We start from the raw sequence: 24,227 nt of genomic DNA, 5'->3' as shown, positions 1-24,227 counted from the left end.
AGATCTCCCAGTAGGATTGTTTTACCTGCCTTGAAATCCTGTAACTTCCCTAATATCTCACTGAAATAATTAATTGGGGAAAGGCTGGGTGCGTATATATTCGCCATGGTGCATGGCATGTCACCTATTTTCCCTTTTAGGAAAAGGAATCTTCCCTCGGCATCAATCATCCTATCTTCCAATATAAATCGTACCCCCTTCCCAAACCCAATGGCCACTCCCCTAGCTCGTTTTGAAATGGTATCCCCGTAATACCATACCGGAAAATCTGGGGAGTACAACTTAACATTGGATTCTAGGGTCAGGTGGGTCTCCTGCAGGAAAACAACATCCGCTTTATATCGGACCTCCTATCTGCAGGATCCTTAAATGCCGGGGTCCCCTCCACTGGAATTGTGGTGAACTTGTTCAACCTGGATACCGGGGGGTCCACCACCGGGGGAGATGACCATTTTTGCAGAAGGCTCTCCTCAAAAGGGTAACGTACCACCATGCGTTTTGGGACCGAACAAGCCCGCTGCAGTCGTTCCCACTCGTTGTCAATAAACTTATCAAAATAAGCAACATAAGGAAACACCTTAGCAGTGCGGGTCAGCTTGTGGGACCCAAAAGGGACTGACACCCCAGTAGATGCCCTGGCCGTATCCTCTAGCTTGAGGGTTTCCCGCACTGTGGTGATAAGTGCTCCAACAAGCGCCCTTCTCCTGCGCTGACCCGAACATCGAGTCTTCTCCACTGTCCGAAAGGTCCTGGTCCGCATCCTCTGACACTTCAGAACAGGGACCCTGTGTCACAGCCAGGCCGAGTCCGAGTTTTTACCCCCCTTAGGAGCACACACGGCTTCCACCCTGGCAAAAATGGACTCCAGGACCGCCGACAAAGCGTCCACAGGCACCGCAGGTGCACTAGTTGCCATTACAGGAATGTCTGGGGAAGAAGCGCCCTCTGACGACATGCTGACCCGCTCACCTGACAGCCACCCAGGGACTCAGGTCAAGTTACACAAAAAAGGCCCACCCTCCTTGCTGCTACAGGCCAAGGGTTTTTCCCCCCAGAGGACTCACCGCCCTGACCTGGGCACTGCTCAGCACTGTGGTCCGCTCTAATCCAGCACAGTGTGTGTCGGAGGTAATCTGCCGTTCGCGCTGTTCAGAATGACAGACCAGCGCTAGAGGACAAAACTAATGCTAGAACCACACAAAGATGGCCGCCTCAGCAAAAGCATGCGAGCTACAAGAAAATGGCCGCCCGCTAGAAACAGTGCGGCTACGGGAAAATGGCTGCCAGCTGTAACTAGCATTAGGAACAGCGCGACCACAGGAAAATGGCGCTGGCGCATTCCAAAAATGGCGCAGATAGTTCAGAGCAAAGCAAAAAGGCCGCGAAGCACTGGGCCTCAGAGTGGAGGCCCTCCACACTAGAGCGGACCCCGACACCCCCCCCCTCAGGGACCCCCCACCCCCCCGGTCAGGTACACAGCAGACCCAAGAAAAGCATGGGGAGGAGGTATGGAGGGCAAGAGACCCCCTATCGACCACCCCAGGAATGCCCAGCTGTTCAATCCTGCAAAGACAGGAGGAACCTTACTTACCCATCTCTGCAAGGACTGCTGGACGCGTTCCTGACAGAACCATCACCTAGCAGTACGGAGTGGCTGTCGGCCACGGCCCACTGTGACTGGACAGCGGCAGCCCAGTCATATGTGGGCCCTGGAGCATATAGCTCACTGGCCACCCCTGGAGAAAACGGGGTATGTCGTGGCCGACCCAGTGCGTAGCCAAGGCCTGCTCACGCTCGAAGGCCGGACTGGGGAGACTACAAGGATCTATATTATCCAGCCTGTCACCCAGCCGGCAGTTGATAGTAAATCTCAGGATCAAAACGTAGAAAGAAAAAACAAGGGAGCCAGGTCCTTCTAAAAAAAACTGAGCTGCTGACTGCAGGGTGAGGGGTTATAGCCAGAGGGATTGCCCCCTGGGCGGTACTGTTCAGCTTTGCTGCGGTACATGTTTTTAAACTGTTTAACATGTCTGCCTAGTCCTCTCCTGATTGACGGAACATAACCCCTAAAGTCAACAAATAATGGGAGCTGTGTCCGTTCATGAACGAAAGAGAAAGTGGTTATGCCTAGTAAATTGATACCCAACATGTGACGATTCAAAATCGCGCCCACTCGTGGAATGGCGACAAACTTTTACCCTTAAAAATCTCCATAGGCAATTAAAAAAAAAAAAAATCTACAGGTTGCATGTTTTGAGTTAGAGGTGGTCTAGGGCTAGAATTATTGCTTTCGCTCCAACGATCGCGACAATACCTCACACGTGTGGTTTGAACACTGTTTTCATATGCGTGTGCTACTCACGTGGACGGGGCATGTTAAATTTTTTTTTTTATATACACTGTTCTTTAAAAAAATAAAATGGTGACACTTTTATTCCTATAACAAGGAATGTAAACATCCCTTGTAATAGAACAAAAGCATGACAGGAACTCTTAAATATGAGATCAAAAAGTAGTTTGAAAAAAAAAAAATATATATAAAAAATAAAAAGGTCTCTTTAAGAGCCATGGGCGGAAGTGATGTTTTGACTGAAATGGTATGGAGCTGGGTACCATACAGGGAGAACCATCCAATCTCCGGTAAGCGGCGGAGGGCTCCAGATGGTGGCGGGAGCGCTTTCCGCCACTGGTAAAAGTAATCTTGCAGCAAATCCACTGCAGAGACCACTTTTATCTGAAACCAGACCGCTCACTGAAGAAGAGGACACTGGGGTTATGGCAGCTAGCTGCTGCCATAACAATATACCTCTTCAAAGTGCCGAAGTATATCGTCGTGAGCCGATCCGGAGGTGGTTAATAGGGTTTTTGCGCTTCCCTTTTTTTAGCTCTTTTATACACACACATAATGAAATAATAAAAATAATGGTCATAAGTTAATCATCTGATTTCCTCTGGGTCAATAATACATATAATTAAAAATATAGTTACCGTATTTTCCGGCGTATAAGACGACTTTCTGGATGCAAAAAATGCATCCAAAGTCGGGGGTCGTCTTATACGCCGGGTACGGTCTCTGCCATCACTCACTTTTTTCCTGAATAGGCGGTGCGGTGCGGGGACAGTCTCCGGGTGCTGCCAGCGTCAATGATTTAAAAGACGCTCCTTCTCAGCGTGTTCTGTGATAGGTGGAACACAAATCTTCCCAGCAGCGCCTCTGTTCTGTGTTCCTCCTATCACAGATGCCTTCTCATCCTTGGACGAGATGAGAAGACGTCCCTGATAGGCGGAACACAGAACAGAGGCGCTGCTGGGAAGATTTGTGTTCCGCCTAACACAGGACAGTCTGAGGAGAAGGTGCGTCTTTTAAATCATTGACGTGCGCAGCACGGAGACTGTCACTGCACCGCACGAAAAAAAAGTGAGTGATGGCACAGAGAGGGGGCAAGTGATGGCACAGAGAGGGGGCAAGTGATGGCACAGAGAGGGGGCAAGAGGGCAGCACAGTGGTGCAGTGAGTAGCACTTTCGCCTAGCAGCAAAAGGTTCGCTGGTTCGAATCCCAACCACGACAACATCTGCCTGGAGTTTGCATGTTCTCCCTGTGTCTACGTGGGTTTCCTCCGGGTACTCCGGTTTCCTCCCACACTCCAAAGACATGCTCGTAGGTAAATTGGATCTCGTCCAAATTGGCCCAGTATATATGTATATATGTGTGTATGACTGTGTGTCCCTAGCGTGTCATGATCCTACGGGGTGAAAATGACCGCACCAGCCAAGCAGATACTGGCTGGAAAAAGCGCCCAGAGGCGATTCAGTTCGCATGCGTTGCGCTATACAAGTCATTCATTCATTCAAGTGATGGCACAGAGAGGGGGCAAGTGATGGCACAGTGAGGGGCAAGTGATGGCACAGTCGGGGCATGTAATGCAATGACACAGTGAGGAATGTAATGTAATGGCACAGTGAGATTTGAAAAAGCCTGTTTCTGTCAGCGGTTCTGGCTACCCCTCAGCTTCCAGAAAGACTAGTAGGAAGGGGGTAGTCTTATACGGTGAGTATATCCCAAAACCAACATTTTTCCTGGAAAATTAGGGGGTCATCTTATACGCCCCCAGTCGTCTTATACGCCGGAAAATACGGTACATTACCATTCAGAATATTTGGGCCAAAAAACAGCCTTGGTCCCCTCACAGCTTCCCCAGTCTTCAAATCCTTCACTGAAATATAAAGACATTTGTTAAACTGAATAAACCATTAATAAACAGTTGGGAAAAATGTGGTGCCACAATTACTTTACAGAGCATTAGTTAAAATACAGGCGGAAGCATGTGCCAATGTTTGCAAAGTTCAACATTTCTTGTAAAAATTATTTTTTAGAGAAGTCAGAAGGTAAAAAATGAAGTCTGGAGACATAGGTGAGGGAGACCTCTCCACCACTCCCCACAAAACCCTCACACCCCATCTCATTCAACCAAGGTCCCCACATCCTCACGAATTTCTTGTAGTTGCCGCGCCCCAAACTGTCGTATTGATAGTCTCAACCCAATTTCCCACAATTCACACCAGAGTTCCAGGACATCGATCGGCAGGCGGGGATTCTTCCTGAGTCCAGCGCCCCTGGACCGACTGAACTCCCTATACTCCCCCACCCCCCACCCCCAGCCAGTGAGGCTGGCATCCATCGTGACCACCGTCCAGTGACAAGGAAGTTATGACTTCCCGGCCCGAAGAGCCGGAGACGTCAGCCACCACATCAGGGAGGTCCTGACCAGGCGGCTCATCCGGATTTGACAATCCAGAGACAAAGGGCACTTGTCCCACCGCGACAGAATTTCTCTCTGTAACACTCAAGTGTGAAATGGAGCATACGGCACCGCCTCGAAGGAGGCCACCATGAGACCCAGGATTCGCATGCAAAAGCGAAGCAACGACCCTCTAGCGACCATCCCGTGAATGCCCAGCTGTACCTCTCTGCCAGAGCAGGGGGGACTGCTGCTTACCCATCCTGTGATGACCAGCTGAAGGCATCCCAGACAGAACCAACGTCCGCGCGGTCACGGCATGGCTCTCGGCCCGGCACACTGACACGGACATAGAGCCCGGTCATATGTGTGCCCTGGAGCATATAGCTCACCGGCCACCCCTGGATCAATGGGGCATGTCGTGGACGGCCCAGCGCGTAGCTAAAAAGGCCGGCACATGCTCGATGGGCGAACTGGGGGGACTACAAGGGTCGAGGATCCAGCCCTCGACTAAAAGGGTCAAGGATCCAGCCCGTCACCCAGTCGGCAGTTGATAGTAGAGCTCAGGTTCAAAAAGTGCAGGAAACAAAAAAAAAAAAAAAAAAAAAAAAAATGTAAAATAAAAAATCCCCAGGCCACATGGGGCTGCAAACTGAGCTGCAAGATGCAGGGAGAGGGGATGTACCCAGGGGGACGTCCTCTTGGGCAGTACTGTATGATGTGTTTTTAACATTTAACATGCTATTTTTTCTGCTTAGTCAATCTCCTAACAGGAGGATAATACCCATATGTCAAGATGCTGCTGTGTCCGTCCATGAACGGAAGAGAAACAGACGCATCCAGGAGCTCCTAAGCAAGGGCTGCATCTAACTTAGGGCACTTAGCTCAGTTTGGCCGGATGGCCAGATCTAGGAAGGGTTCTGGTTGTCCCAAACGTCTTCCATTTAAGGATTATGGAGGCCACTGTGCTCTTAGGAACCTTAAGTGCAGAATAGTTTGTTACCTTGGCCAGATCTGTGCCTTGCCACAATTCTGGTCTCTGAGCTCTTCAGCCAGTTCCTTTGACCTCATGATCTTATTTGCTCTAACATGCACTGTGAGGTCTTATATAGACAGGTGTGTGGCTTTCCTAATCAAGTCCAATCAGTATAATTGGACTCAATGAAGGTGTAGAACCAACTCAAGGATGATCAGAAGAAATGGACAGCACCGAGATAAATAATGGGTGTCACAGCAAAGGTCTGAATACTTAGGAGCATGTGATATTTCAGTTTTTCTTTTTTAATAAATCTGCAAAAACGTCAACAATTCTGTGTCTTTCTGTCAATATGGGGTGCTGTGTTTACATTGAGGGAAAAAAATGAACTTAAATGATTTTAGCAAATGGCTGCAATATACCAAAGTGAAAAATTTAAGGGGGTCTGAATACTTTCCGGACCCAGTGTATATATCAGGGATATGCAATTAGTGGACCTCCAGCTGTTGCAAAACTACAAGTCACATCATGCCTTTGCCTCTGGGTGTCATGCTTGTTGCTATCAGAGTCTTGCTATGGCCTCATGGGACTTGTAGTCTGCAACAGCTGGAGGTCCGCTAATTGCATATCCCTGGTATATATGAACGCACACAAGTAATTACTAAGACATTGCAAAAAGCTTCTCTTTGGGTACTTTCACAACGAGGCGCCGGCGGTAAAGAGACGCTTTACCGTAATTTTTGTGGAGGTTTTTGGGTGCTAGTGGAGCGCTTTTAACCCCCGCTAGCGTCGAAAAGATGCTACATTCACTCCAAAAGTGCCGCTGCAGCAGCGCTTTGCCGGCGGTTCAGCAACACTGCCCATTCATTTCAATGGGCAGGGGTGCTTTAGGAGCGGTGGAGGAGTGGTGTATACAACTTGACCGCTCCAAAGATGGTGCTTGCAGGAGTGTTTTTTTTTTTTTTACATCCTGTCAGCGCATTGCCTCAGTGTGAAAGTACTCAGGCTTTCACACAGACTGCAGGGGAGCTGTTTTTCAGGTACTTTACAGGCACTGTTAGCCCAAAAGCACCTGAAAAATGCCTCAGTGTGAAAGGGGTCTTAGGCTCTCTTCACACCTAGGCGTTTTGTTTTCAGGCAGAAAGTTACACGATTGTGTACAGGTCAAAAGGTCACCAATTTAAAAAGCAGAAAACGCATGTAGTCTTCCAAAAAAGAAGGTCCTGTACTTTGAGCTCTTCAGACAAAGCTGCAGCCCCTCAGACCGCCCGTTTTACTTACTTGAACCCAGTCTCTTGCCCCGGGACAAGTACACCAGCTATGTGTCTCGTGTCCTGTTTGGTCTGATTGCAGTGCAGCCATTGGCTTCCGCTGCTGTTGATCAAATCCAATAACGCGCCCACACGAATGTCCCAAAGTAGAGTGCTTCTCCGACGGGGCACTCGAGAAGAAGGGGAGCAACCAGCGCTGCTGAGGGACCCCAGAGGGGGAGGATCAAGGCAAAAACTGCACAGTGGAGGCAAGTATGACTTTTTTTGTTTTAAAAAAAAATAACCCACAATGGTTTAGTAACCCTTTAAGGTTAAGGGGGGGGGAGAGAATGCATTGGACTACACCAAAAACACACTGGAACGCATCAATCAGTGTGAACTAATGTTTCTAGTTCAGCCTAGGGGCGAATTCATACCCAAATGCTAGTACAGAAAGTCCCGATTAAATCACAGCAGATCCCACTTGCTGGGGGGGGGAAAGGGGGAGGAGTCTGGATAATGGCACCAGGGTATACTCACAAACCCCCAATATTGTAGGGACCTTGCAGCTTAGCAGGCTGCATTAGGTCCTGGCCTACACACAATAGCTTACCTGCCTCAGCAGACATGCACCTTCACCATCTGGAAGTAATCAGGGACTTCGGAAGCCTAAACTTCAGCCTCACTGATCCCTGGGGGGTGGCCTGCTCCAGCCATGCAGTTCTCCTTCCAAAAAAAAAATTGGGGAAGCCAGTGACCATGATCTATTGATATTAATCAGCAAACATCAGGAGCTCAGCCAGCAACCAATGGAGCTTGACCAAATATAAATAAGGGAGGGCTCCAATAGAGCCTTGGCGCCCACGGGGATAGCCGCTTCTCTTCCGGCGGAGAAGGAACCTTGGGGAAAACCTAGACGTTTATGGGTCCCAAAGCTAAGATACTTACAAAAGTAGCCTAGAACCATAGATATATGTGACCCCTCCAAGCCACTGTCCTTTAATCATAGGGAAGCATATACAAGGAGGCCCCTGTAACTAGCACAAAGGCCTGGGGGAAAACAAACCATTTAGAGGTTCCGGCTAGGCCAGAGGAAACAAATACTGAGGACACTGGGTGCCCTTTTTGATTGTGGATGATGCGTTTCCTGTTTTAGGTGGGTAAAGCCCCTCTCACGTGCTGTCCTGGAAGGTGAAATGAAAAAGTACTCATATCCCTTGAAATTTTCCACATTTTGTTATGTTTCATTCAAAAAAACGTAAACATATTTTATTGGGATTTTATGCACTAGACTAGACCAACACAAAGTGGCACATAATTGTGAAGTGGAAGGAAAAATAGGATTTTTGTACTCACCGTAAAATCCTTTTCTCTGTAGTTCATTGACGAACACAGCAGCTTATTCTTGACAGTAGAGTATTAGCCTTCTATTAGGAGAGGACTAGGCAGAAAAATGTTAAATCAACATTAAACCGTACAGTACCGCCCAGGGGCGGTCCCTCTGGGAACAACCCCTCTCCGTGCATCTGGCAGCTCAGTTCGTCAAAAAGCAGTACAAACAAAAAACCCAAGGAGGGGTGGGTGCTGTGTCTGTCTACAGAACTACAGAGAAAAGATTTTACGGCGAGTACAAAAAATGCCTATTTTCTCTTGTGTTCATGGACGGACACAGTAGCTCATTCTTGACAGTAGGGATGTTCCCAAGTAGTATAAAAAAAAAAAAAAAAAAAAAAAACAGCAATCAAAACAAACTTCACCCCCAAACACAACCAGAACTCAACCTTAAACAGCCGCCTGCAAAACCTTGCGCCTGAAGCAAGAATCCGAAGATGCACTCACCTCAACCCTGTAAAATTTTGTGAAAGTGTGAACGCATGACCAGATCGTCGCCTTATACACCTGGGAAATAGACACTTTATGTTGGAAAGCCCAAGAGGCACCTATTGCCCTGGTCGAATGCACCTTGACAGGAAAGGGAGGCGCCTGCCCTTTAAGAGCGTAAGCCCGAATCACAATCTGTCTGATCCACAGAGAAATAGTGGCCAACGAGATCGCCAGGCCTTTCTTAGGACCAGTCACAGACACAAACAGTGAATCTGACCACCGAAACTGAGCCGTAGCAGACAGATACATTCCTTAGACGTGGTACGTGCTCTGCAGGTGTAACGCAACCTCTTTGGGATGCAACGGCCGAGGACACAAGTACAATGTCCTCATTCAGATGAAAGGCCAAAACCACCTTCGGATGAAACTAAAGCTGCGGGCACAGCACTGCCTTATCCTTATGGAGGATCAGATAAGGAGTCTTGCAAGACAAGGCCACCAGCTCAGAAACCCGTCTGACCGACGCAATAGCCACTAAAAAGGCCATTTTGAGAGAGCGTCAACAGGGTAATCTCTATAACGTTTTCAAAAGGCGGTTCCTGAAGTACTGCGAGGACCAAATTTAAGTCCCATGGAAGCAGCGGTGGACAGACCGGAGGGGCCACATGTTGAACCCCTTGCACAAAACATACTCACCAGTGAGTGAGCTGCCAATGGTCGTTGAAAGAAGACAGCCTTTGGTCCACTCTACGCTGCAAAAACAGCAGGACCCTAGAAACCGAATAAGCACGTGAACGCCACCGCACCTCCTCACATATGGAGATGGAAGCTTTCCATGTTCGATGATAAATCTTCCGAGCCCTCAACATGGTAGAAATTACCGAATCCAACAGACATCTGTCCCTCAACACCTGGCTTTCAACAGCCATGCCATTAAAGCCAGCTACTGTAAAGCAGGATGAAGTATGGGACCTTGCAGAATGTATACAGCCGATAGACGGCATGCTCCACCTTGCCCACCGCAGGATGCGAGCGACCTCCGAAGCTGCAGCCAAGCTTCCCCATTGATGGTTGACATAAGCCACAGCCGTGGCGTTGTCCAACTGGATCCTGACCGGACGCCCCTGTAGACTCTGTGACCATGTGGAGAGGCAATACCTGATCGCTCAAAGCGCCAAGCACATTGATCGGCAGGTGGGATTCTTCCTGCGTCCAGCGACCTTGTGTCGACCGAACACAACAGATTCCCCTCAACCGCTCAGGCTGGCGTCCGTCATTTACCACCATCCAGAGAAAGGGAATGAAGGACTTCCTGGACTGAAGGACCGGAGATCTCAGCCACCAGACCAGGGAAGCCCTGACCAGTTGTCTCACCCAGATCTGACGATCCAGGGACAACAGAGATTTGTCCCATTTGGACAGGATCTCCCTCTGCAAGACTCGAGTGTGGAATTGAACATACGGCACCGCCTCAAAAGGAGGCTACTATGAGACCCAGGACTCGCATGCAAAAACGTAGTGACGACCATATGCGGGATGCCAACAGCTTCACCGCCGCCTGAAGAGTCTGCAATTTGTCTACCGGAAGAAAAACTCACTTCCAAGGAAGTCTAGGTATTCCAGGCGCCAAGTCGGCACCAACACCGACTTCTGGAAGTTCAGCACCCAACCAAATTCTTGAAGGGTCTGACTGGCAATCGCTACATCCCCCTATAATTGAGTCTGAAGCAGCTCTCAGAAGAAGGTTGTCCAGATAGCCCACGACAGCAATTCCCCGCTGTCTCAATAAGGCCAAAATCGGGACGAGCACCTTGGTGAAAACCCTTGATGCCAATGCCAGGCCGAAGGGGAGAGCCACAATTTGTAGTGGTCGTCCCTGGCCGCAAAGCGGAGAAACCTCTGATGCCCGACAAATATGGGAACATGCTTGTATGCGTCCTTGATGTCCAAGGACGCTAGAAAATCCCCCGGATGGAGTGCCGTGACTACAGAGCGCACCGATTCCATCCTGAACTTTTGAACCTTACAAAGCAGTTGAGGGCCTTAAGATCCAGGATTGGTCGGACCCCCTCCTTCTTTGGAACCTTCGGGTGGAGTGCGCCGACTACAGCGTGCACCGATTCCATCCTGAACCTTTACAAGCAGTTGAGGTCCCTGAGATCCAGGACTGGGCGGACCCTGTCCTTCTTAGCAACTACAAACAGCGCGAGTAGAAAGCCTGAAACCCTTCCGTCAACGGTACGGGCATTATCACCCCGTGCCCCAGCAGTTCCTGCACTGCCCCAACAGTTGGGGGAAGCTGAAGGTAGGAGGGATGAAAACTGTTCGATGGGCAAGAAACCAACCATCTTGTACCCTGAGTAAACCACTTCGCAAACCCACGGGTCGGAAAGCAGGGAAGTCCACCAAGCTGCAAACTTGCGAAGGCGAACCCCCACCCAAGTGTCGGACGAGGGCAAACCTTCATGCTGTTGCAGATTCGTTTGCAGGCTTGCAAAACCAGGAACGCCGTGTCCCTCAGGCACCTAAACGTCCTGGAAGCGCTTACCCGCAGCTCCGGGCAAGTGAAAAATCCACTTGTGAGCAGAAAAGGGGGTGCCCTGGCCTACCGCGTGGCTCCTAACCCTTTCTGGATTGTGGGAGCAGAGTGCTCTAAAGTGTTGCATGATTGAGTAATTGTCAAAGTGTTACAGCACTGAAAGCTGAAGTTGGCTTGGTTAGGAAAGACGTTTAAGTACCCAGTGGGGAAAAAGGTTAAATTGTAGATATCAAACCTATACAGTGCGTCCGGAAAGTATAAACAAGCGCTTCACTTTCCACATTTATGTTACAGCCTTTCCCAAAATGGATTAAAATTATTTTCCTCAAAATTCTACTAACAATACACCATAAAGACAATGCGACAAAAAAAAAAAAAAAAATGGAACAATAAATAAAACCAATCTTTGAATACGATGCTACAAGCTTGACACGCTCATTTTTCAGGTGTTTCTCCCATTCTTCTTTGCAGGACCTCTCAAGCTCCATCAAGTTGGATGGGGAGCATCGGTGCACAACCATTTTCAGATCTCTCCAGAGATGTTCAATCTGGGCCACTCAAGGACAATCACAGAGTTGTCCTGTAGCCACTCCTTTGTTATCTTGGCTGTGTGCTTGGGGTTGTTGTCCTGTTGGAAAATGAACCTTCGCCCCAGTCTGAGGTCCAAAGCGCTATGGAGCAAGTTTTCATCAAGTAGGTCTCTACATTGCCACTTTCCCTGAGTATTGTTTGTAGAATTTTGAGGAAAAAGATTTAAGCCATTTTGGAATGTGGACAAAATGTGAAAAAAGTGAAGCACTGTTAATACTTTCCGGATGCACTGTAGCTGATTTATATTTTCCACTGCATATAGTTAAAATTGTCTTTTAAACTTTACAGAATAACTAAATTATACTCCAAACTTTTTAGGTTTTTATCCGATTAATCGAAAAACAATAAAATCAGCCAAATAATTATGAAAATCATTGTTCGTTGCAGCCCTACACAAGTTACTATCGCAATTACAATCCAATTTGGCATCATGCACAAATTAAAGCCATTATTAGTATACAATGTTGACACTTCAAGGGCCTGAGCACACACACACAAAAAAAAAACCCACACACAAGATAAAAGTAGCAAATATAAATGGTTTACCTTTTATTAGAGTGACAGTGCGATCTGCATGAACACTAAATAAAATTCCTTGAAAGCACCTATTGGTGGTTGTAATTTTGATAGTCTTCCCAATCAAATCGTTCAGGATGCATTTTCCAGAAGCCAGGTCCATATTCAAATTAATTTTTGCGCAATTACCTGCAAATAAAATTCCACCAAGAAATTTTGATCAGTTTTAATATTCTGGCAACATCATAAGACTATGTGTTCCCTTCCAATAAGTTTACCCTCAGTATGAAAATGCTACAGATTTTATCAAGATTTGTCACATTTGTACCAAGACGTGCTTCTTTAACCACTTGCTTACTGGGCACATATACCCCCCTCCTGCCCAGGTGAAATTTCAGCTTCAGGCACTGCGTCGCTTTAACTGACAATTGCGCGGTCATGCGACGTGGCTCCCAAACAAAATTGATGCCCTTTTTTTCCCACAAATAGAGATTTCTTTTGGTGGTATTTGATCACCTCTGCGGTTTTTATTTTTTGCGCTATAAACAAAAAAAGAGATTTTTAATACAGCTTACCTGTAAAATCTTTTTCTTGGAGTACATCACGGGACACAGAGCGGCATTCATTACTATATGGGTTATATGGAGTACCTTCAGGTGTAGACACTGGCAATCTCAAACAGGAAATGCCCCTCCCTATATAACCCCCTCCCATAGGAGGAGTACCTCAGTTTTGTAGCAAGCAGTATGCCTCCCAAAATGGTCCTCAAAAAAGAGGGGTGGGAGCTCTGTGTCCCGTGATGTACTCCAAGAAAAAGATTTTACAGGTAAGCTGTATTAAAAATCTCTTTTTCTTTATCGTACATCACGGGACACAGAGCGGCATTCATTACTATATGGGATGTCCCAAAGCAATGCTTACAATGAGGGGAGGGAGAACATCTCCAAGACAAAAGGATTTAATTTAGAGATATACTCAAATCATAATAAATCCAACTTAGTTGAGAAAAATAATTTTTAAATTTTAAATTTAACTCAAAAAAGAGGAGCCCCCGGAATCCGAGGGTCTCAAACTGCAGCCTGCAGCACTGCCTGCCCGAAGGCAGTATCAGTATTCCTTCTTACGTCCAACTTGTAGAATTTTGTAAACGTGTGGACAGAAGACCAGGTTGCCGCCTTGCAAACTTGAGCCATAGAGATCTGGTGGTGTGCTGCCCAGGAGGCGCCCATGGCTCTAGTAGAATGAGCCTTTAATGATACTGGAGGAGGCAACCCTTTCAAGCCGTAGGCCTGAGTGATTAATTGCTTAATCCACCTAGAAATGGTGGACTTTGCAGCTGCCTGCCCCTTCTTGGGCCCATCCGGTAGAATGAACAGCACATCTGTTTTCCGGATCTTCTTTGTAGCTTTAAGATAGGCCTTCATGGCCCTGACAATATCCAAGGTATGCAGCAACCCTTCCTTTCTGGAAGTAGGTTTAGGGAAGAAGGATGGTAATACCAAATCCTGGTTCAAATGAAAACTGGATATGACCTTCGGTAGGAAGGAAGGATGAGGGCGGAGAACGACCCTGTCCTTATGAAAAACAAGATATGGTTCCTTACAGGATAAGGCCGCCAGCTCCGAAACTCTTCTTGCGGAAACTATGGCAACCAAAAATACTAACTTCCTTGTCAGTAGAACCAAAGGAATATCAGCCAACGGCTCAAACGGTTGTTTCTGTAAACTTGACAGAACAAGATTTAAATCCCACGGACAAAGCGGGGATTTAACTGGAGGTCTAATACGTAAGACCCCTTGAAGGAAGGTCTTAACCAGCGAGTGGGTGGCCAGCGGCCGCTGAAACCACACTGACAGAGCAGAAATCTGTCCTTTGATTGTGCTTAATGCCAATCCTTTATCCACTCCTAGCTGGAGAAAACTTAATACTCTATCGATGGTAAATTTGCGAGAAAGCCATCGCTTGGACTCACACCAGCCTACATAGGCCTTCCAGACCCTGTAATAAATCACCCTAGAGACCGGTTTCCTGGCTCTGATTAGGGTAGAGATTACTTTCTGAGACAGACCTCTACCCCTGAGAATCAGGGATTCAGCTTCCAGGCCGTCAAATTTAGATGCCGTAAGGCAGGGTGGAGGATCGGACCTTGCGATAGCAGGTCTGGCCGTAGAGGAAGAGTCCAAGGGTCTCCCACTACCATCCTTAAGATTAGTGAGTACCATGCCCTTCTGGGCCATGCTGGAGCTACCAGGATGACTGGTATGTGCTCCACCCGGATCCTGCGCAGCAGGCGGGGTAGTAACTGGAGCGGGGGAAACGCATAAAGAAGTTTGAACTGATGCCAAGGGCAAACCAACGCATCGGTTCCGCAGGCCATCGGATCCCTTGAGCGGGATATGAACCTGTCTAGTTTCTTGTTGAGTCTCGATGCCATGATATCCACGTCCGGCACTCCCCATCTTTGGCAGAGTGCTTGAAAGACTTGTGGATGCAGAGACCATTCCCCCGGCCATAGAGTCTGGCGGCTTAAGAAGTCCGCCTGAAAGTTGTCCACTCCTGGAATGAATATTGCCGATATGCAGGGCACATGCGCCTCTGCCCATAGGAGAATCAAGCTCACCTCTCTCTGAGCGGCTTGACTCCTGGTTCCCCCTTGGTGATTTATGTATGCCACGGCCGTGGCATTGTCTGATTGAATTCTCACCGGGAACCCCTGCAATTTTGACGTCCAAGCCCTGAGGGCTAGTCGAGCAGCTCTGAGCTCCAAGATGTTGATGGGCAACTGCTTCTCTGGCTTTGCCCAAGTACCTTGGCGAGTGCAACCATCCAAAATTGCTCCCCAGCCCGTCAGGCTGGCGTCTGTGGTCACTATCTTCCAAGCCACTGGGCTGAAAGACTTCCCTTTCAGTAGATTCTGAGGGTCTAACCACCAACACAGACTTTGTCGGACTCTTGATGAGAGCGGCAACGGGATATCCAAGGCCTGTGGCCTTCTGCTCCATGCTGACAGGATGGCTGCCTGTAGGATGCGAGTGTGGCTCTGGGCGTATGGTACCGCCTCGAATGTGGCCACCATCTTGCCTAGTAACCTCATACATAGGCGAATAGTCGGTTCTTTCTTGCTTAGAACCAGTAGGATTAATTCCTTGATGGCTTTTACCTTCCTCAGAGGTAGGAACACTCCTTGTTGTTCTGTGTCTAATCTCATGCCGAGATATTCCAACTGCCTTGTGGGCTGGAAAGCTGACTTTTCTCGATTTAGGACCCAGCCGAACCTCTCGAGGTATTGGACCGTGAGGGCCACTGCTCGCTCCAAGCCGGGAGACGAGTGGTCTATGACTAGGAGGTCGTCCAGGTATGCTAGGATCGTGACCCCTTGGATCCTTAGCTTGGCTAGGATCGGAGCTAGGACCTTCGTGAACACCCGGGGGGCCGTAGCCAACCCGAAGGGAAGCGCCACGAATTGGAAGTGACGCGAAGCCACCATGAAGCGTAGATATCTTTGATGTGGCTGATAAATTGGAACATGAAGGTAGGCATCCTTTATGTCTATGGACGCCATGAAGTCGTCCTTCTGGAGTGTGGCAGCTGCTGACCGCACGGATTCCATCCGAAATGAGCGGATCTTTAGATATGCATTTACCATCTTTAGGTCCAAAATTGGCCTGACATCTCCATTGGGGATGATGAATAGGTTGGAGTAGAAACCCAGCCCCTGTTCCAGGCTGGCCGGAATCCGAGGCGGATCGTTTGGAATCCTCGACTCCTGGAAATGAGGAGGAGGAAACCTTAGGAAATCTAATTTGTAGCCTGTGGCCACGGAAGACCGTACCCACTCGTCGGGAATGCTGGCTTCCCAAATCTCTGAAAAGAGTCGCAGCCTTCCCCCCACCTTCGTGGGTGGGGGCGCCCCTTCATAAGGTTGGCTTGGGGGCTGGTTTTGCTGGTTTGCGAAACCACTGCCTTTTGCCTCTAACAGCCTGTCCTTGTGATTTGCTGTTGAAGCCGAAGTTTGCTTTTGCAGGAGGCCGTCGATACTGCTTGGCATTAGAGGGCCCCTGCCCAGGGGAATACTGTCGTTTAAACGCAGGCCCCTGAACCTTCTTCTTAGTTGGCAAGAGAGTACTCTTGCCGTTTGAAATGGTCTGAATGTATTTATCTAGGTCTTCTCCGAAGAGTCGTCCTCCATGGAAGGGGAACCCTACCAGGAGCTTCTTGCATGGGGGCTCAGCCTCCCAGCTTTTTAACCATAAGAGTCTTCTCATATGGATAAGGGAGAACGATAAACGTGACGCTTGCTGGATAGAATCCTTGATTGCGTCTACCGTAAAACATATGGCCTTAGGGACATCCGAAAATTCTTCTGCCTGCTGGGCAGGAATAAGTTTAAGCATCTGCTTAAATTGATCCGATAATGCTTGAGCGACCCCAATCGCAGCCACAGCTGGCTGTACTACTGCCCCTGCAGTAGTGAAGGAGTTCTTAAGTAGTGCTTCCAAGCGCTTATCAACTGGATCCTTGAACACCTGTATGTTTTCTACAGGGCATGTTAACGATTTGTTAACACATGAGATGGCTGCGTCCACTGCAGGAGTAGCCCATCTTTTGGAAAATTTTTCTTCCATAGGATATAGGACAGAGAACTTCTTAGGTGGTAAGAAGATCTTATCTGGCTTGTTCCAATCTTGGAACAAAACTCCCTCTAATAGAGGATGGATCGGAAACACAGCATTGCTTTGAGGCGCCCTCAGTGAACCCAAAGCTGAAACCGTCGATACCTGGAGATCTGGTACTGGCAAGTTGAATGCCCTATGGACCAAGTCCGACAATCCTTGAATCCACCAGCTCTCCCTCAGGGAGACTGCCCCAGACTCCTCTGTATCCGGATCTTCGATCCCTGAACCTACTTGGTCCTTGTCCAAGAGGTCGTCCAATTCCCCTGAGGAAAGGACCTCCTCTTCTGAGGGTCCGCGCTCGGGCGACGGAGATCTATTCCGCTTACTGCCCCGCATAGCTGCGGCTATCATTTTACCCATGCTTTTCTGCATCTCTTTTAAAGAGGTGAGTAATACCTCCTCCGTGACCATCTTAGGGTTGGACTGACCCGCGTCAGCTCCAGCCCCAGATCCCGATGGCCCCAAGGCTCCCTGTGGGGAAAGCAGCGGCATAGCATTGTCCGAGACCTCAGACTCTCTGGGGGAATCCCCACCTCTTGTACCCTTGTTTTTTGATGCCATGGTACAACACCGAGGTACACCTGCTACTTATTGGTACCTGGGACTTATAAATAGTTAAATGCCCAAACACCTGTTTGGGGGATAAAAAATGCTTCCTCTCCCCTAGATGACACTTCTCTTTTTTTTTTTTTTTCAAATCTAGGAAAGAAAAAACATTCTGTCCCCCTGAGTAGTATTGCAAGAAAAACTATGAGATGGAAAAGAAACAGCCTATTCCTAGGCTTGAAAACAGTCTTTCTGAAGACTGCAATATTCTTTCTGGTCTTTCCTCCTCAGTTCCAAAGTATTGAATGAGCTATATGGAACAAACAAGGAAGGGCCGCCCCTTCCTTAAGCCACTGACCCGCCCTTCCCCCCCAGCAATCTCAAACAGGAAATGCCCCTCCCGACAGGGGGGGGGGTGGGGTTGGGAGGAAGGGACCTCTCTGCTCCAGCAAACTGCAGCCATGAGGAGGTCAGCGTTTTGCCTGCTTTGCAGGCCGTGAGGAGGAAGACTGAATGGAGCATCGCCTGGAGGCTTGCAGGTAAGCACAGCTCTCTGACACACACATATATTTTTCTATAACACAGGCCCCACTCAATGCTTTTCCAACACTACAAGGGAGGTCACATCTTATGGGGAATAATACATATAGAGCCATCCTATCTTTATGATATGTGACTAGTTTGCCAGATGCAGTGCATAACTTTAGGCATGTCCCCTGTGACCCCCCAGAAAAAACCTGCTAAGAACCAAGTTCCGCAAGTTTTCCCCTCACTTACCTGCTCCATGCCGCAGGACTTTGCCAAGCAAGAGGCCCAATCTTCCCCCATCTCGGTGGGGATGTCTAGACCTTCAGGCCCTGGGTTCCTATGAAGGATCCACTGTCCTGGGCCCATATAGCACTCTGGCAACAGAAACATTAGGCACCCAAAGGTTTCTAAGTTCTGGGCCCAGGGTCCAGCTCTCTAAAAAGAAAAGCATTATGGGCTATACCCCAAGGGTTTGGGGTCCGGTTACTGACCACTTTAGCGCTGAGGCTTTTTTGGACAGAACCGGTTAGCTCACCTAATCCCAAGGATGTGGAGGCAAGCTAAACCATGACTAACACCTAAGACACTGGCGGAAAAACTGAGGTACTCCTCCTATGGGAGGGGGTTATATAGGGAGGGGCATTTCCTGTTTGAGATTGCCAGTGTCTACACCTGAAGGTACTCCATATAACCCATATAGTAATGAATGCCGCTCTGTGTCCCGTGATGTACGATAAAGAAAAGGCAACAATTTTGAAAAGAAATTCAATATGTTTTACTTGTTGCTATAATAAAAAGCCCAATTTTTTTTTCCTCAGTTTAGGTCGATACGTATTCTTCTACATATTTTTGGTAAAAAATAAATTTTAAAAATCGCAATAAGCGCTTACAAAATATGGGACAGAATTTTTTTTTTTTTTTTTTTACTAGTAATGGCAGCGATCTGCGATTTTTTTATTGGGACTGCGACATTATGGCGGACACATCGGACACTTTTGACACATTTTTGGCGCCATTCACATTTATACAGCGATCAGTGCTATAAATATGCACTAATTACTGTATAAATGTGATTGGCATTGAAGGGGTTAACACTAGGGGGTGAGGAAGGGGTTAAATGTGTACCTGTATTGTGTTCTAACTGTGGGGGGAGGGGGGGGTGACCGATCTGTGTCCCTATGTACAAGGGACACAGATCGGTCTCCTCTCTCCCCTGAAAGGACGTGGAGCTCTGTGTTTACACACAGAGCTCTACGTCCCTGCTCTGTCATTGCCGATCGCGGGTACCTGGATTTTCAGAGCCACCGTGAAGCCGTCATTTGACAATGGCCCAGGGCTCAGGTGGTTAAAGTGATTGTGAAGTCTTTTTGTTTAACTGCTTGCCGACCAGCCGCCGCAAATATATACTGCGGCGGCAGGTCGGCTCCCCTGCGCGAGAGCCCGTAGCTATACGTCGGCTCTCGTGCAGGCCACTAGGGGCGCCGGGCACACGCGATGGCTCATTACAGAGCGAGAACCCGGTCCTGTCAGGGAGAGAAATGCTGATCTTCTGTTCATACAATGTATGAACAGAAGATCAGTCATTTCCCCAAGTCAGTCCACCCCCCCCCCTACAGTTAGAACACACCCAGGGAACATACTTAACCCCTTTCCCGCCCCCTAGTGTTAACCCCATTCCCTGCCAGTGGCATTTTTATAGTAATCCAATGCATTTTTAGAACACTGATCGCTATAAAAATGCCAATGGTCCCAAAAATGTGTCAAAAGTGTCCGAAGTGTCCGCCATAATGTCGCAGTACCGGAAAAAAAAACGCTGATCGCCGCCATTACTAGGAAAAAAAATATTAAAAATGCCATAAAAATACCCCCTAACTTTTGCGCAAATCAATCAATAAACGCTTGTGATTTTTTTTACCAAAAATAGGTAGAAGATTACGTATCGGCTTTAACTGAGGAAAACATTTTTTATTTAAATATATATATATATATATATATATATATATATATATATATATATATATATATATATATATATATATAAATATATATATATATATATATATATATATATATATATATATATATATATTTTTTTTTTTTTTTTTTTTTGGGGAATATTTAGTATAGCAAAAAGTAAAAAATAGTTTTTTTTTTCAAAATTGTCGCTCTATTTTTGTTTATAGCGCAAAAAATAAAAACCGCAGAGGTGATCAAATACCACCAAAAGAAAGCTCTATTTGTGGGGAAAAAAAAGAACGCCAATTTTGTTTGGGAGCCACGTCGCACGACCGTGCAATTGTCAGTTAAAGCGACGCAGTGCCGAATCGCAAAAAGTGCTCTGGTCTTGACCAGCAATATGGTCCGGGGGTTAAGTAGTTAACAAGAAAAAAACAAAACACGTTATACTTTCCTGCTCTGTGCAAATGTTTTGCAGCCCAGATCCTCCTCCTCGGGTCCCCCGCTTGCGCTCCTGGCCCCTCCTAGCAAGCAGCTTGCGATGGGGGCACCCAAACCGCAGATCTATGTGTCCAGACATAAAGCCATGGCCCCACCCCCTTTCTCTACTCATTGGCTCACTGACTTTGACAGCAGCAGAAGCCAATGGCCCCACGCTGCGGTCTCATCCAATGATGGGGGGGGGGGGGGTGAGTCCCTGACAGCAGAGTCTTTTGTGCAACAACACTGGATCTAAATGGACCTCGGGTAAATATTGGGGGACTGCTGCACACAGGTTTTTTATCAATGCATAGAATGCATTAGGAATAAACCTTCTGCCTTTACAACCACTTTAAGGAAGCTGTCAGGATACATGCATGGTCAAGATAGTTGCCTTTTTTCCCCTTTTTCTCCAGTGTGCATAGCCTAAGGATGTCAAACTGATCCCAGCTTTGCTACTCAGTAAATTGCAGACCTGAAATAAGCATGCAGCAAGGAAAGTGTTGGAACGCACATGTTCTAGGTAAAGCCTGTTCAACCCAGGCAGAAAAAAAAAACCTGACAGCTCCAGCCGATCTAACGATCTCACGTTAGGGCAGCGATCCCCCCTGCTGTTCTTTTGTGTTCTGACAGGGGGGTGAAAACACTCTGGTCAGTGCTCTCAGCAATTGGCTGAGAGCACTGATCAGGAGTTGGTCGGCTGCTGGCTTCTGTTGGACCGGCTGCCATACACACGTGCCAAACGTCGGCCGATTTTTATCGAACCATCCAATGACGCTCGACAGGCTCTGTACTAGGTGTGTACTATGCTTTACATAGTTAGGTTGAAAAAAAGTCCATCTAGTTCAACCAAAATTTGTTTTCATAAGATCATACAATCCCATACACACACAATGCTAAACCCACAGTTGATCCAGAGGAAGGCAAAAAAAAAAAAACAGAAAAGCATGATCCAATTGATGATTTCGTAAAGAGTGTCCTCTTATGACCTTAAAGTGAATAACCCAACACCAAGTTCACTATGTGGACCACTTATGTATTTGTACATGTTGATTATATCCCCACGTAGGGCTCCATTCACAATAATGCGTTTGATGCATTTTGCAGAAATGCAGGGAAATTTTTAACATGGTTTCCCATGGAACATGTTCACATCAATGCTTTTTGTGCCGCTGCGGTTTTGGAACGGGTTGGGACTTTTCCCGCAAAAAGCAGCGTTTTGCATGCAATAGAATTCAATGGACCCGCATCCAAAACTCAAATACTGCGTTTTTACCGTGATTTGCATTTTTTAACCCGTTTATAGCTGGTTGTTAACCACGTAAGACCCGGACCATTATGCAGGTTAAAGACCAGAGGTGTTCTTAAATTTGGCACTGCGCTGCTTTAACTGGCAATTGCACGGTCATGCAATTTTGTACCCAAACAAGATTTTTATTTTTTGCGTTAAATGGAAAAAGACCAAAAAAAAAAAAAAAAGATATATTTTTGTTATAAGAAAAATCTAATAAACTCAATTTTAGTCATACATTTAGGCCAAAATGTATTCAGCCACCTGTCTTTAGTAAAAAAAATAAAATAAAAAAAAAATCCCAATAAGCGTATATTTATTGGTTTTCACAAAAGATATAGCGTCTACAAACTAGGGTACATTTTCTGGAATTTACACAGCTTTTAACCAGTTCCCGACCCCCGCATGTACATATACGTCCACAATATGGCACGTACAGGCACATGGGCGTACACGTACGTCCTCGCCTATTAGCGGGTGGGGGGTCCGATCGGGACCCCCCCCGCTACATGCGGGGGTCGGGTCCGCTCGGGGAGCGATCCGGGACCACGGCGCGGCTATTTGTTTATAGCCGCTCCGTCGCGATCGCTCCCCGGAGCTGAAGAACGGGGAGAGCCGTGTGTAAACACGGCTTCCCCGTCCTTCACTATGGCGGCGCATCGATCGCGTCATTCCCTTTATAGGGAAGACACGATCGATGACGTCATTCCTACAGCCACACCCCCAAACAGTTGTAAACACATACTAGGTGCACCCTAACTCCTACAGCGCCACCTGTGGTTAACTCCCAAACTGCAACTGTCATTTTCACAATAAAGAATGCAATTTAAATGCATTTTTTGCTGTGAAAATGACAATGGTCCCAAAAATGTGTCAAAATTGTCCGAAGTGTCCGCCATAATGTCGCAGTCACGAAAAAAATTGCTGATCGCCGCCATTAGTAGTAAAAAAAATAAAATAAATAAAAATGCAATAAAACTATCCCCTATTTTGTAAACACTATACATTTTGCGCAAACCAATCGATAAACGCTTATTGCGATTTTTTTTTACTAAAAATAGGTAGAAGAATACGTATCAGCCTAAACTGAGGAAAAAAAATGTCTTTATATATGTTTTTGGGGGATATTTATTACAGCAAAAAGTAAAAAATATTGCTTTTTTTTCAAAATTGTCGCTCTATTTTTGTTTATAGCGCAAAAACTAAAAACCGCAGATGTGATCAAATACCACCAAAAGAAAGCTCTATTTGTGGGGAAAAAAGGACGCCAATTTTGTTTGGGAGCCACGTCGCACGACCGCACAATTGTCTGTTAAAGCGACGCAGTCCCGAACTGTAAAAACACCTTGGGTCTTTAGGCTGCATATTGGTCCGGGGCTTAAGTGGTTAATTTATGACTGCCCATCTCATTTCTTGAGGTGCTAAAATGGCAGGGCAGTACTAAACCCCCCCCAAATGACCACATTTCGGAAAGTAGACACCCCAAGAAAATTGCTGAGAGGCATGTTGAGCCCATTGGAAAAAAGAAATTTGTCCCAAGTGATTGACTAATGAAAAAAAAGTTGTCACTAAATGATATATTGCTCACATATGCCATGGTTATATGTGGAATTACACCCCAAAATACATTTTGCTGCTTCTTCTGAGTACGGGGATACCACATGTTTGGGACTTTTTGGGAGCCTAGCCGCGTATGGGGCCACAAAAACCAAGCACCACCTTCAGCATTTCTAAGGGCGCAAATTTTTGATTTCACTCCTCACTACTTATTAGGGCTGCACGATTCTGGTCAAAATGAGAATCGCGATTCTTTTGCTTAGACTAAAGATCACGATTCTCAAAAATTGATTGCCAGAAACCCCCCCCCCCCCCCAAATAAATAAACCTGTGATTTGAAAATATGAATATATAAAAAACAGACCAGTGATATGTCTATAATGTTAAAGACCATATAACTCCTTTGAAAAAAAGCAGAATCAAACTTTGATTTTGCTTTTTTCATAGGTGTTATATGGTCTTTAACATTATAGACATATCACTGGTCTGTTTTTTATACATCAGCAGCAGTACTGCCGGCAACCACTGGGTGGCGCACGGATACACACTAGAGTTGTATTGAACTGTGAGAGAAGCCCAAGCTGCTCACGTCTGTTCCGATGTCGGCGGCATTTGCGTTCCACGCTGGTTACGTGGAATGGCGGTGACACATAAGAATCGCGGGTTATCCCGCGGGGAGATTCTCTCCGCGATTAATCCTGCAGTTCTACTACTTATGCAGTGGAATAACATCCTTACAGGATGTCGCCAATTTAC

General features: G+C 47.0%; 1 protein-coding gene across 1 annotated transcript in view; it reads right to left on the bottom strand.

Moving 5' to 3' along the window:
- EXD1 (exonuclease 3'-5' domain containing 1) overlaps positions 1–24,227 on the bottom strand; it is a 220,208-nt gene that overhangs the window by 183,508 nt on the left and 12,473 nt on the right. The window contains exons 2-3 of the mRNA XM_040332834.1: positions 12,468–12,626; positions 4,148–4,216 (exon numbers count right to left, since the gene is read on the bottom strand). Of these exons, the coding sequence (XP_040188768.1) occupies positions 4,148–4,216; positions 12,468–12,600 (202 nt within the window). The 5' untranslated portion in view covers positions 12,601–12,626. The remainder of the gene's footprint in view (positions 1–4,147; positions 4,217–12,467; positions 12,627–24,227) is intronic.

Source organism: Rana temporaria, chromosome 13 (assembly GCF_905171775.1).
Source record: "Rana temporaria chromosome 13, aRanTem1.1, whole genome shotgun sequence".
Classification (NCBI taxonomy): Eukaryota; Metazoa; Chordata; class Amphibia; order Anura; family Ranidae; genus Rana; species Rana temporaria.
The sequence above is the reverse complement of the archived record's forward strand: the minus strand, read 5'-3'. Positions and strand labels throughout refer to the sequence as shown.